Source organism: Oncorhynchus clarkii, chromosome 21 (genome assembly GCF_045791955.1).
Source record: "Oncorhynchus clarkii lewisi isolate Uvic-CL-2024 chromosome 21, UVic_Ocla_1.0, whole genome shotgun sequence".
NCBI classification, from domain to species: domain Eukaryota; kingdom Metazoa; phylum Chordata; class Actinopteri; order Salmoniformes; family Salmonidae; genus Oncorhynchus; species Oncorhynchus clarkii.
Genome location: NC_092167.1, coordinates 43,621,804 through 43,635,013, shown reverse-complemented (window position 1 = coordinate 43,635,013; position 13,210 = coordinate 43,621,804). Strand labels below are relative to the sequence as shown.

At 45.9% G+C, this 13,210-nt stretch overlaps 2 protein-coding genes and 1 pseudogene across 2 annotated transcripts in view; 1 reads left to right on the top strand and 2 right to left on the bottom strand.

The window, feature by feature from the left end:
- LOC139379084 (actin binding LIM protein family, member 2) overlaps positions 1-277 on the bottom strand; it is a 138,690-nt gene extending 138,413 nt beyond the window's left edge. The window contains exon 1 of the mRNA XM_071121872.1: positions 29-277. Within this exon, the coding sequence (XP_070977973.1) occupies positions 29-38 (10 nt within the window). The 5' untranslated portion in view covers positions 39-277. The remainder of the gene's footprint in view (positions 1-28) is intronic.
- A 1,491-nt stretch (positions 278-1,768) lies between these two features.
- Positions 1,769-12,948, top strand: LOC139379232 (rRNA N(6)-adenosine-methyltransferase ZCCHC4-like; annotated as a pseudogene).
- On the bottom strand, positions 3,714-7,182 carry LOC139379082 (E3 ubiquitin-protein ligase TRIM62). Its single transcript, XM_071121869.1, has 7 exons — positions 7,044-7,182; positions 6,256-6,494; positions 5,920-6,015; positions 5,380-5,613; positions 5,274-5,293; positions 5,003-5,133; positions 3,714-4,849 (listed from the first exon to the last, which is right to left on the bottom strand). The coding sequence occupies exons 2-7, from the start codon at positions 6,490-6,492 to the stop codon at positions 4,230-4,232; spliced, it is 1,338 nt and encodes a 445-aa protein (XP_070977970.1). The 5' UTR covers positions 6,493-6,494; positions 7,044-7,182; the 3' UTR covers positions 3,714-4,229.
- Positions 12,949-13,210: the final 262 nt, after the last annotated feature.

Genomic DNA, 13,210 nt, shown 5'->3' with positions numbered 1-13,210 from the left:
TAGTCTATAATAGGGCAGAAGACCTTACCTGTGCTCATGGTAATGCTAGGTTTTCTTCACTGTCCGATGTACAGTAGATTTATCCTCATTCAACTGCACACCTCTGGCCAGGACTGTGAGCTGCACATTGATGAAGCCTCTCCTTGCAGAAGATGCTTCCGTCGACTCAGAAGATGTAGCTTATGTCGATGCTATAGAATTGTCTGCCGCTGACAATCTACTGACGCGCGATATCTACTGACGGAGATTCAGCGCTGACAGGCATGCACCGTGGTGTGGGTGTACGATCGCGCCCGACGCTTGCGTGGCTGCTTCGGCAGAAACATCCCTCCAGCCAGGTGATTAACAGCTCCACTGCGCTCCCCGCAAACAAGGGCTTCTGGGAAATAGAGTTTATACCAATAGAAACCAGTATTAAAGTGACTCTCAAGTGGGTCTTTCTAGGACTACAATTTATTAGTTCTGCGACGCAGTGTAAACAAAACGCGTTGGATTGGCACTGTGCAATAGAGCAGAGATCTGTATATAATGACGAGATGCTCATATATCCGCCCTAACAATGGGAGTAGTTGTCCCATAGGCGAAAAGGCAGGCTACAAGTTTAGCTCCAAAATAAGCCCATAAAAACGCATTAGGCTTATTTTGGACAGATTTTTTGGTCGATAGTGAAACCAGTCGCTTCGCCTCGTCCACCCTGGATAGAGAAGAGGCAATGCAACAATGGGTTATTCTTCAGGGGTTGCCTTTTTGTCACTCGGGGAAAAGGAAGATAAAAGGGTCATTTATAAGCAAATGTTCTGGACACAATGCTGTATCCTGGAGTGAAGTCTAGTTCTTCAGATATAAGTAATTCCCCCATCACCAATATTATTGTTAGCCTCTTTATAGGAGTATTATGTTCGGTATATTCTATTAGCCTATAGACATTTTACAAAGGCCTACATCACTTTTAATGATGTAGGCCTGTAACATGCACGTGATGGAAATGCACAATAATGGCTGTGACTGATCATTAAATTATTCATCGAGTTATTACAAATTAATTGGAATCCATTATAGCGTCAGACTACACTTCTGGATTTGAAGTCTACCATTAGAAGAAATCAATACATTTAAACACTGCGTATGAAGTACAAAACAGAACAGTACAGTTCAGGCCTGCTGTAAAGCGCTATTCAAGGTTTTAGGATTTTCATGAGCTGTTAGTGGCTCCTGGTGGTCAAATAACAGCCTCATCTTGTTTACTACAACCGTTTTGTCCAGATGAAAACAAATACACTATACAATGTTGTAACTAAGTTGCACGTGAAACACTGGATACAGTGTTCATCGTAACCTCATATTTAAAAAAAAACAACAAAAAAAACATAAATAACCTCATATTTCTACTTCAATTGAAAGGATCAGATGAAGACGAATTTGGAATAGATTGTTCTTCATGAGACAAAAAAGGCACCATCTTGTGAACACGGTAAGTAACGTGAAGCTACGGCTGAATGATAGTAAAGTTATTTTTTATTTAACCAGGTAAGCCAGTTGAGAACAAGTTCTCATTTACAACTGAGACTTGGCCAAGATAAAGCAAAGCAGTGCGACAAAAACAACACCTATTTGCCAGTTAGCTAGCTTTAGGTTTTAGGGAAAGGGCCATATGAATCCAGCTACAGTATGATATGAATACTAGCTAGCTAACGACGGTCCAAAGCTTGCTATATTATGTTTCGTTGTATCTTACATCTGAATGAGAGTTATTCGGTGATGTATGCTGATGCTGTTGACCAATGCAGGTCCAACATTATGGCGATCAGCGTGCAGAGACAGAAAATAATGCACCTTCTTTCAGTGGGAAGATGAAAAGGTGAGCGAGTTATCTTTTTGTATCCCCTGGCAAATATAGTGGGCCTATTATATAGACCGTTCCAGTGATGGTCACTCTAGCACAGGTGGGATTGGAAATGTTCACAAACGCGTGCAAAACAAACAGCTTTTGTCCATTTATTAGCAGCACATATAAACATGTAGCTAGCAACATTTCCATACAGCCAGATATAATTACAGTAGGCGCATATCATAGTTCCAATGTGTTAATGGTAAGAGCTTTATCGCAGTTTCTGAAATGCATAGCTGTTCTCTTGACTGTATGCTCTCCATATCTGTGCCTAAGATGGTGGATACGTTAAGATCGTTTACTTAGGCCTTTTACCGTTAAAAAAAAAAAAAAAAAAAAAAAAAAATCAGTTCCGGGCTTAACTGAGTGTCTCCCATAGACACCAATGCAAAAGCTGCTGGGTCTGGTCTACTTAGTTCAATAGGATCATCAAATTTGCATACTCCTCCCGTGCTCTCATTGCCTCCGTTTCAAAATCTCTTTGAGGTCAGAGGGGGAGGACCTCTAGCTTTTTCATCCAATGGGTTTTGAGAAGGAGAGAAGATGCGAGTACTATGCAATTGAGATCCTCCAGTTGACTTTCATTGAACCCGGAAAAAAACAAGCAGACATTGGGTTGTCTCGCTTCCTCTTCCATCGCTGCCTGTGCATCCCCACTTCCTGTTCACCTTTGACATGACCAGTCACCCAACTTATAGTGCCCTCTATACAAATTAAGTGTACTATACAAAGACAGACAAACTATAGACAAAACAACAACCAAATAAATTGGCCAAAATGACGCCTACAATAGCCTACAATTCCTTTGATGGAAGCCTAATTAATGCCTCTGCCTTCTCGAAAGTCCTTGTTTGTGCACATATAGAGTATCTAACTACACTCCCTTGTTTTCACCAGGCGTGTGACATGTCTGTTTGTGTTGTAGGTGTCTGAGGCCAGGCTTAGGGCCCAAGAGGAGGTGAACCGGTCAAAGATGCCAACTTCCACCAATCAGGAGTACTGCTCCAGGTAAATATCCTACACCTGTCCAGACGTGTTGTGGGACTCTATCATCGGAACTATTCCGTTCCATGTTAGAGGTGGAACAGTATAGTTCCGTGGATAACAGTCCTACTGTAAGCTCCCGAGTGGCGCAGCGATCTAAGGCACTGCAACTCAGTGCTAGAGGCATCAGTACAGACCCTGGTTCGATCCCAGGCTGTATCACAACCGGCCGTGATTGGGAGTCCCATAGGGCGGCGCACAATTGGTCCAGCGTCGTCCGGTTTAGGGGAGGGTTTGGCCGGGCTAGGCCGTCATTGTTAAATGAGAATGTGTTGTTAACTGACTTGCCTAGTTAAATAAAGGTTCAATAAAACAAATCTTAAGTTCCTTTGATACGTTGCCAGACAGATCATATATTGAGTATTTCACTTGATAGTTCTTCGCACCACCTCTACATAATATTCTTCCAATTAAAACAATGGTTGTTTTGTTTCTTTCTTCCAATCCAGGTTTTAAAAGTTCCTCGCTCTCCCCCTAGGAATGAAGTTCTGCATGGACTGTCAGCTCCTCTTCCTAACGGGAGAATGGGAAGGCCACGCCCCTCACAAGATGTCGCAGGCTAATGACGTCACAGAGGCCCGGGTGAGGAGGCCCAGTCTGATGCTGAAACCCTTGGAGAACAAGAAGAGTAACGCCCAGTACCTGTTTGCCGACCACAGCTGTCACTTCCTGTTGGATAACATCGCCAATCAGGATACAGGAAGGTTCTCTATGTCGGGACGCCCAGGTGAGGGCTTTGATTTGGACTTCCTGTCTGGCGTGTTGTTTAAACAGGAGTTATATTAATTAGAGCCAAATGTTTTGCAAGTTAGGTCCACATAGTACCTCCTGCTTCATGCCTTTCCAGAGTCTTTTCTTCCATTTCGTGCCTACTGATCATGATCTGTTTTTTTTAGGTTAGATTCAAGTGCTTTGTTACGCTCTTTGAGTTGTGATTTGTCTTGTTGTGTTTTTAAATATATCCATCAAAAGCATCATAGCCAATAATTATAAGTACAGACGTTCTATATTACAATGTTAAGTGTTTCCGGGATTGTTTGTTATTATGTGTGATTGTTTATTTCACTGTTTCTTCTAGACTCTATGAGCTGATCAAGCTAAGAAACCAGGAAGGTAAAGGTGACCCCATGACAAGTCTGCTACTGGCTGTAAACTTCAGGTCAGTTTTATTTGACAAGGTCACACAATGCATTGTTCAGATGAACATTTGCTATGAGTGAACAAAACCAGCATAGAAATGAGTTGAGAGTAGAGCACACACTTTGAATAGTACGTGACAGTGCGTATCGAACAATGCTTATTGACATTTATGGATCGCTATGGGAGTGTTGATGTCCCGTATCTCCATATGGCTGGGCCACACCTGTCCCTCTGATGGTCTTAGGAAGCAGAACGCAGGGTACAGGGGCTCAGTGAACTGATGATGCACCCTATCAAACACGGTCGTCAGGGCTGCAGAGAACTCCTGCAGGACCTTCATAGTCTCGGCATCGTAGAACGCCAGCTTTCCCTTCTCGTAGTGCACCCACACGCCCACCCTACCTGGCACCCCTCGCCCGCTTGCGGAGCATGACACGTGCCTGTCGTTGTGCCAGGCAGAGAGACGGCCATGCCTGAGCTCCACACACCACGAGTTTCTGTTCCGCCCCAGCTTGGCGCCTTTGTCGCGCCCCTTCCTGTCCAAGCAGCCGTAGGCCACGCCCACAGCCCAGGCGGAGCAGCAGCGGACGTCGGCCTCCCAGTAGCGTTGGCCCGTTGTCACGGCGACAGAGCCCAGGGCACAGCAGACCTTGTCGAACTGGAGAGGGTGCTCTGGAGAAGACTGGGCGAAGTCAGAGAAGCACATGCCTCGTCCTTCTCCCGTCACTGTGATCTTGCTATGGCAGGTCTGCCTGTCCATCATCACTGGGAAAGAATCTGCAAACGGATAAAAACAGAAACCCTTTCTGTATCTGTGACCACCCCTTTTCCCCCAAAATCCTACCTCGATCCAGAGTAGAGATGTTACCATGTAGAGATTTGATCATAGCCTCTGTGGCTAGATGGATAAGCAGACATAACGTTTGTTACCCAGCAACAGTGTCTTCCTCTGAAGCTGGGCCTTCAGGTCCTTGTAGAAGGAGCGTAGGGTTTTCAGAAGCTTCTCAAACCTCTCTTCGTTCAGCCGGATCTCTGCTTCGGAAGCATCTGGCTTCTTATGGCTACAGGGGGACAGACAGTTCCACATGGACTTATCCCAATCCCAGAGTTCCTATACATTTTCATCAAAAAAAGCCTAGTCATAACATCTCAAGGTAAGCAAATGAGAGAAGTTAGAGTATTGTTTTATATTTGTTTTTACCTGAGACTGTCAGGATGATTCTGTAAAACGGAGTACACAGATTTGTTGAAATGTCATAACTCCTGTTAGCCGACATGTGGTTAATCTGAAGTATCTAAAATCAGACCTGTTTATCGCCCCCTGTCCAAGTCTGCCCCAGGGATTTCTGGGTAGTGGTGATGCTCCTCTGGACCTGTCCTAGGTGCTGGTCCCAGCCCTTCAGGACATGGTCTAGTCTGGCGCTGGTCTCTATGCGGTCCAGCTCCAGAGAGTCCATCATGGCCTGCTGGTCTCTCTGCAGGGCGGCCCTCATGCCCTCGACCCTCTCCCTCACCTGGTGCTTCATCACCTCTGTGCTCCTCTTCATGAGAGGTGAGGAAATTGTGAAGTTAAGGGGAACCCATAGCTTAGATGCAAGTCTGTTTCTGAGCCAACTTCTATGTCGTTCGTCTTGACAATGACAAATTATTTAGCAGACTGGCACCAACGCTAGGGAACTTGATGTGTTATGAGTAAGAAAAATCACGTCTCTCATTCTAATCCATTATTTCAGCCAGTCTACGTTACCAATGCAAGGTTAGGAAATATGGAGAGAATTCTCTATGGGTTGTGTTGCCCTTGGCTGCAGTGGCACTTATGGACCATAGGGAGGCAGTGTTGTACTCACAGAGAGATCAGCCTTGCGTTTCTTCAGAGATTGAATGTGGGCCTTAGTTCTGGTTCTTTCTGACTGCAGTTCCTCCAGGCGTCTAGACAGCTGCTCCTACAGCACAGATGGGGTTTGAGAGGACAACACAGAGTGAAACTCTCATTGATGGTTTTCTCAATTACTGCTGATTGATTCTCAGTCACTGCTTATGACGATTGATTTTGAATCGATTGGTTTCCAATTAGCTAGTGCAAATGAGACAGTCTTGTTTAAATAAAGGTGAAATACTAGACATTTTACCACCAGGGAATCATTGGTAACAGGACTAGTAGCGGTTACTATCATAACATTTACCTCAGAGAGATTTCTGGATGCAGCCACCTTGCGGAGCAGCTTTGGGGAGCGAGGGTACGGCTGAACCACCCCCTCTCCAGTAGCGTGACTGTCGAGGGGGACCAGTGAGAGAGTGCCATCCTGTAGCACTGCCTGATATTCTACAAGGGGATCCAGAGCACCACTCTGGACTGAGAGCAAAGAGCCAGGGGACACTTCCTGTCTCTGGTCATCGGTTATTAGGTCCTTATCTGCCATCGCTAAGAAAGTGGTAGTCACATCAACTTAGACACACTTGAATCTATTCCCTACCACTGGGCTTTGATAATCTCCTTCATTCAAGATGTGGTTGACATTTGGAGGTGAATTCAGAATTCAATCTAACAAATGTGATGGCTGTGTGATTGTATTTCGTAAGCGAGCTAGTTCCTCTGGTTTTAAGAGGCTGGTATGCTGCAGTCTCGAGAGGCTTGTCTGTTGAAACTCTCTCCAGGCTCCATTATGATAAACCCTTGCACAACTTAGTCAAACGTTTTCAAAATACAGGTACTGCTACAACTTAGTAAAATATATATTTAGCAGGGTAGCTAGGCTAATTGCAGGATAGCAGAATGTATTAATGCATCCTATAGCTCAATGCATTTCATTGAAAGGAATTCTTGACTCAAGTTTACCAATGCCTTCTGTTATTTAATCATAAACCCTCCTGCAGCTTTAAGGAAATTAGTTCTGTGCCCGACAATCCCAAACGAATCACTATTGGTATAGCCTAATGTATGTTTATGGGCTGTATGTGTGTTTATACTCACTCTGTTCCTATGTCTCATCCGTTCTCTGTGCGTGTCTGCAAGGAATGTGTCAGACTGAACACCAGCAAGGGTGTGGTGTCGAGTAACAAGCTGAGTCCTGTGTGTTTGTGTGAGTGAGTCTTACTGTTGCTCAAGTGCCCTTCACTGATTATCTTACCAAGATTGGAAATGTATAGATCACACCCATACAAACCCGTGGACTTCCTGTTAAGTACAGGAGGAGGCCAGCTGTCGTGACGGTCCCACCCTAATCCTCCAGGCTCATAGTGATCCTACGTTACACAGAATGAAGGATTTAATGAAAGCACTAGCAGATGTCATGTGGAAATCTTGTTTTTGTCTGTTCCAGATAGGCTTAGTTTTATGACAAGTTATGTCACTGCAACATGTTCAACCACCACTTCTTTAGAGGAGAGGTTAAAGTTTAAACCTTGTGATTGTCTTGAAATTCAACATGTTCAAACACCACTTCTTTAGAGGAGAGGTTAAAGTTTAAACCTCATGATTGTCTTGAAATTCCTTTATCCAAAGACTTGATCCTTTTTTCATTTTATTTTTATGAGTATTAAGTTCCATGTAATGTTTTTAGACAGGCAGCGAGCGGGTCGTCCAAGCCTTCCTCAGTGAGGAGAAAGTGATCATGGTGTCTGACCCTCCATTCAGGGGCCTGGTGAAGCCTCTGGCCCACAGTTTCCCCCAAATCTCAGAAACGTAGAGGAAACTGCAGACCTCCAGTTAGCGTTTCATTTAACTAATTTGTCTCCGCTAATGAAATAAAGGAAATGCCAATCGATTGGATTAATTATTAAAAACACAATGCATTTTCCTATTCAAAACATTGACATAGATGTTCCCAGATATTTATAAGTAGAAATGAAGGACTTAAATCCATAACCTGATTTCATTATTTATATATTATTATTTTTGTGTGTGTGTTTCTCCAGAGAACAATGTGGAGATAGATGCCCATGGTTTGGAGCTTCCCATACTTCTTTGAACTTTGAACTGCGTATCCTGGAGTGCATCCCCTCTTTCACCATGCTAGACTACCAGGCAAGCCAGTTGTATTCAGACGTATCGGCTAATCTTAGGAGCACAGCTTGACATGTGTACATTAGTAAAAGATAATGATTGATAATAATGTGCATTTACTATAATGTACTGTATGTATACCCGATGTCTCTCTGCTTGTCACTCAGCATTACAGATTGTGGGTAAGGCCTTGTGGTAGACTAGCGTCCTGTCCAGGGGGTGTACTTGTACATCAAGCTGCCTCCCACTACAGAAACTGGAGATAGGCTCCTGGACTATGGGCGTTCTGGCTCAGACAAGGCTACTTACTTTGTTTTACTATATGTAGTCCTTCTACCACCAAACAGACTCACTGGGTAGTCCTTCCACCACCAAACAGACTCACTGGGTAGTCCTTCTACCACCAAACGGACTCACTGGGTAGTCCTTCCACCACCAAACAGACTCACTGGGTAGTCCTTCCACCACCAAACAGACTCACTGGGTAGTCCTTCTACCACCAAACGGACTCACTGGGTAGTCCTTCCACCACCAAACGGACTCACTGGGTAGTCCTTCCACCACCAAACAGACTCACTGTGTAGTCCTTCTACCACCAAACGGACTCACTGGGTAGTCCTTCCACCACCAAACGGACTCACTGGGTAGTCCTTCCACCACCAAACAGACTCACTGTGTAGTCCTTCTACCACCAAACGGACTCACTGGGTAGTCCTTCCACCACCAAACGGACTCACTGGGTAGTCCTTCCACCACCAAACAGACTCACTGGGTAGTCCTTCCACCACCAAACGGACTCACTGGGTAGTCCTTCCACCACCAAACAGACTCACTGGGTAGTCCTTCCACCACCAAACAGACTCACTGGGTAGTCCTTCCACCACCAAACAGACTCACTGTGTAGTCCTTCCACCACCAAACAGACTCACTGGGTAGTCCTTCCACCACCAAACAGACTCACTGGGTAGTCCTTCCACCACCAAACAGACTCACTGGGTAGTCCTTCTACCACCAAACAGACTCACTGGGTAGTCCTTCTACCACCAAACAGACTCACTGGGTAGTCCTTCCACCACCAAACAGACTCACTGGGTAGTCCTTCCATCACCAAAGGGACTCACTGGGTAGTCCTTCCACCACCAAACAGACTCACTGGGTAGTCCTTCCACCACCAAACAGACTCACTGGGTAGTCCTTCTACCACCAAACAGACTCACTGGGTAGTCCTTCCACCACCAAACAGACTCACTGGGTAGTCCTTCCATCACCAAAGGGACTCACTGGGTAGTCCTTCCACCACCAAACGGACTCATTGTTGTTCTCCTAGGTGGACTATGAGAACCATCCCCTCTACAAACATGGAAAGACGGACTGTAAGCTGTCCGCCTGTTCACCAACCTAACACCACAAGATATCATCCTCCCTAAAGAGGAGGGGTACAGGTACACACACCAACCTGACACCACCAGACATCATCCTCCCTAAAGAGGAGGGGTACAGGTACACACACCAACCTGACACCACCAGACATCATCCTCCCTAAAGAGGAGGGGTACAGGTACACACACCAACCTGACACCACCAGACATCATCCTCCCTAAAGAGGAGGGGTACAGGTACACACACCAACCTGACACCACCGGACATCATCCTCCCTAAAGAGGAGGGGTACAGGTACAACCCACTATTCCATGTTGCACATGAGCCAATTGCCTATTACAGTAATCTAATCATATTAAGATGTCATCCTAAATGGAACATGGAAAATCTAGATCGTCTTATTGGTCAGTTTAAAAATGATTAATTTTGGTGGGATAAAATATATATATATTATAAATAGATTGGAATTGGAATTCTGAAGAGATTACATTTGATTGGTCTGTCTTGGTCTTTGCTTCTCTTAGATTCTGAGAAGTCTGTGAGAGAGATGTGTGGTCTGAGAACAAGCGTTGTGTTAAATGCAACGTGTGCCCTTCGAAGGTATGTCTTTCCCCGCGGCAGGCTGAAAAAGTCATGTCGCAACAGTTTTAACTTGAAATAATTGGCTACGTTGCCGTTGAATGAGAGGTGCATGTGCTGCGATATCACTTTTCACAACAGACTTTCAGTTATCTTCTCTCTTTGTTCAGGATGGGAAGCAGGGAAAGTATTGCTAAGAGTGTCAGAAGTGTGTGAAACCATGTGAGTATCTCCTAGACTGCTAACACTGCCAAACCCCGATGTTCATGGTTTGGGTTGAGTGACGGTTTGACTGGCATCTCTCCCCCTCCCCAGCCTGGCGTCACTGCCAGCCCTGTGGCCGCTGTGCCCTCCGGGACCACCCATGTGGGAACAGCCCAGGTCTGGAAGGCTGCTACAACTGTGGTAGCTTGAAGCACAAACGCAGAGCCTGTCACCTCAAAGACAGAGGACCAGTAAGAATTGAGTTTACTGTACTTCATATACCCAGACACAGCACACAGAGAAACACAGAAACGGACAGACAGGGCTGGCACCAAACTACTGTCTGCTCCCAGCTCTACCCATGTCAGTACAGTTTGGTTACACACCCTAAATGGCGTGTTTCTCTGAGGGTTTGTGTGGATTGTGTTTGCCTGTGTGAGTGTGTCTGAACTTGCTCTCTCCCTCCTGTCCCAGTAAGACCAAGGGAGGCAAGATCCTGCCCAAACAACAACCCAAAAAGTCAAATTCCAAGAGGCAGTCTGGAGCCCAGTGCAGAGCCAACAAGTTGAAGGAGACAGCAGAGTGGTCACACAACCCCACTTTCACAACTCACCACACAGCAAGGGAGATGTGTGTGTAGCAGATGTGAAGTAGTCATTAGTTGGCAGCTTGGGTGTGGTTGGTTGCTGTACTGTAGACAGACAGTCAGTCTTTTAAAGACATTTAACTTGTTTTTGCTTAATAAATATGGATAATCTCATGTTACACCACCATTTTGAATTCACAGAATTCTTGATTTCCTGCTGTATGTCAATGTGTAACGCTGTTTTGGAGCACTAGTAGGAACTAGTCCACACAGAGAACAGAAGCTGTGTCGTTGAAGAAGGCTCTGCGCATGTTTGACGTTACCTCCAAAACGAGGTCAATGCCGTTGCATCAAAATAACTGACTGGACTGTATGAGCTTTTGAGGAGATTTATGTAAGAAAACAGGTGAAAGGCCTCCATTTTATTTTTCTGTGCTCAAGACGGTGGGGTAGAAATACCATGTTTTCCTACCCTGCAGGCGGATGAGGTGGAAGATAGAGAAAATCATTCCTTTATGAATTCCATCCGGACCTGGACTGATACACCTTACAGTGGAGGCGACTCATGTCCTTCAAGGAAGGAGCGCAGGCAACAGACTAACAATGGAGAAGGATAACTCAGAACCTTCTGGGATAGTGTTGTGATCTCACTGCGTTTAGCTAGTATATCTTCATTTTCTGAATACACATAATTATTATTTATTATGCAAGTGATATCTAGAAAGATGTAGAAAATATAGCCTTTTAAGAAGCTGATTTGCAATCCGCATGCATATTCACATGAACCTGAGTGAAGCTTAAATGCATCATTTTTTTTGTGTCACTTCCTTTGTTAGCCACTAATTTCTTCCTGTATATGTCATCAACACCATTCCCTGAGGATTTTCTGTTTATTTTCTTCCAAAGAACCTTGTGTCATGGTTGTTATTTAGTAAACAGCCCTCTGAATATCTGGCTCCGATTCATTTGAATCATAGTGATACACTGCTATCCTCTACTGGTCCCCAGAGTTCTGTATTGAGTAATGTCTTTTGCAGAGTGAATGCAGTGTCCGAGTCACACCCCAGCGTGTATTACAGTGTCCGAGTCACACCCTAGCGTGTATTAGTGTCCGAGTCACACCCCAGCGTGTATTACAGTGTCCGAGTCACACCCCAGCGTGTATTGCAGTGTCCGAGTCACACCCCAGCGTGTATTAGTGTCCGAGTCACACCCCAGCGTGTATTACAGTGTCCGAGTCACACCCCAGCGTGTATTACAGTGTCCGAGTCACACCCCAGCGTGTATTACAGTGTCCGAGTCACACCCCAGCGTGTATTAGTGTCCGAGTCACACCCCAGCGTGTATTACTGTCCGAGTCACACCCCAGCGTGTATTAGTGTCCGAGTCACACCCCAGCATGTATTATAGTGTCCGATTCACACCCCAGCGTGTATTAGTGTCCGAGTCACACCCCAGCGTGTATTATAGTGTCCGATTCACACCCCAGCGTGTATTAGTGTCCGATTCACACCCCAGCGTGTATTAGTGTCCGAGTCACACCCCAGCGTGTATTAGTGACCGAGTCACACCCCAGCGTGTATTACAGTGTCCGAGTCACACCCCAGCGTGTATTAGTGTCCGAGTCACACCCCAGCGTGTATTAGTGTCCGAGTCACACCCCAGCGTGTATTAGTGTCTGAGTCACACCCCAGCGTGTATTAGTGTCCGAGTCACACCCCAGCGTGTATTAGTGTCCGAGTCACACCCCAGCGTGTATTACAGTGTCCCAGTCACACCCCAGCGTGTATTACAGTGTCCGAGTCACACCCCAGCGTGTATAACAGTGTCCGAGTCACACCCCAGCGTGTATTAGTGTCCGAGTCACACCCCAGCGTGCATTACAGTGTCCGAGTCACACCCCAGCATGTATTACAGTGTCCGAGTCACACCCCAGCGTGTATTAGTGTCCGAGTCACACCCCAGCGTGTATTACAGTGTCCGAGTCACACCCCAGCGTGTATTAGTGTCCGAGTCACACCCCAGCGTGTATTAGTGCCCGAGTCACACCCCAGCGTGTATTACTGTCCGAGTCACACCCCAGCGTGTATTACAGTGTCCGAGTCACACCCCAGCGTGTATTAGTGTCCGAGTCACACCCCAGCGTGTATTACAGTGTCCCAGTCACACCCCAGCGTGTATTAGTGTCCGAGTCACACCCCAGCGTGTATTAGTGTCCGAGTCACACCCCAGCGTGTATTACAGTGTCCCAGTCACACCCCAGCGTGTATTAGTGTCCGAGTCACACCCCAGCGTGTATTAGTGTCCGAGTCACACCCCAGCGTGTATTACAGTGTCCGAGTCACACCCCAGCGTGTATTACAGTGTCCGAGTCACACCCCAGCGT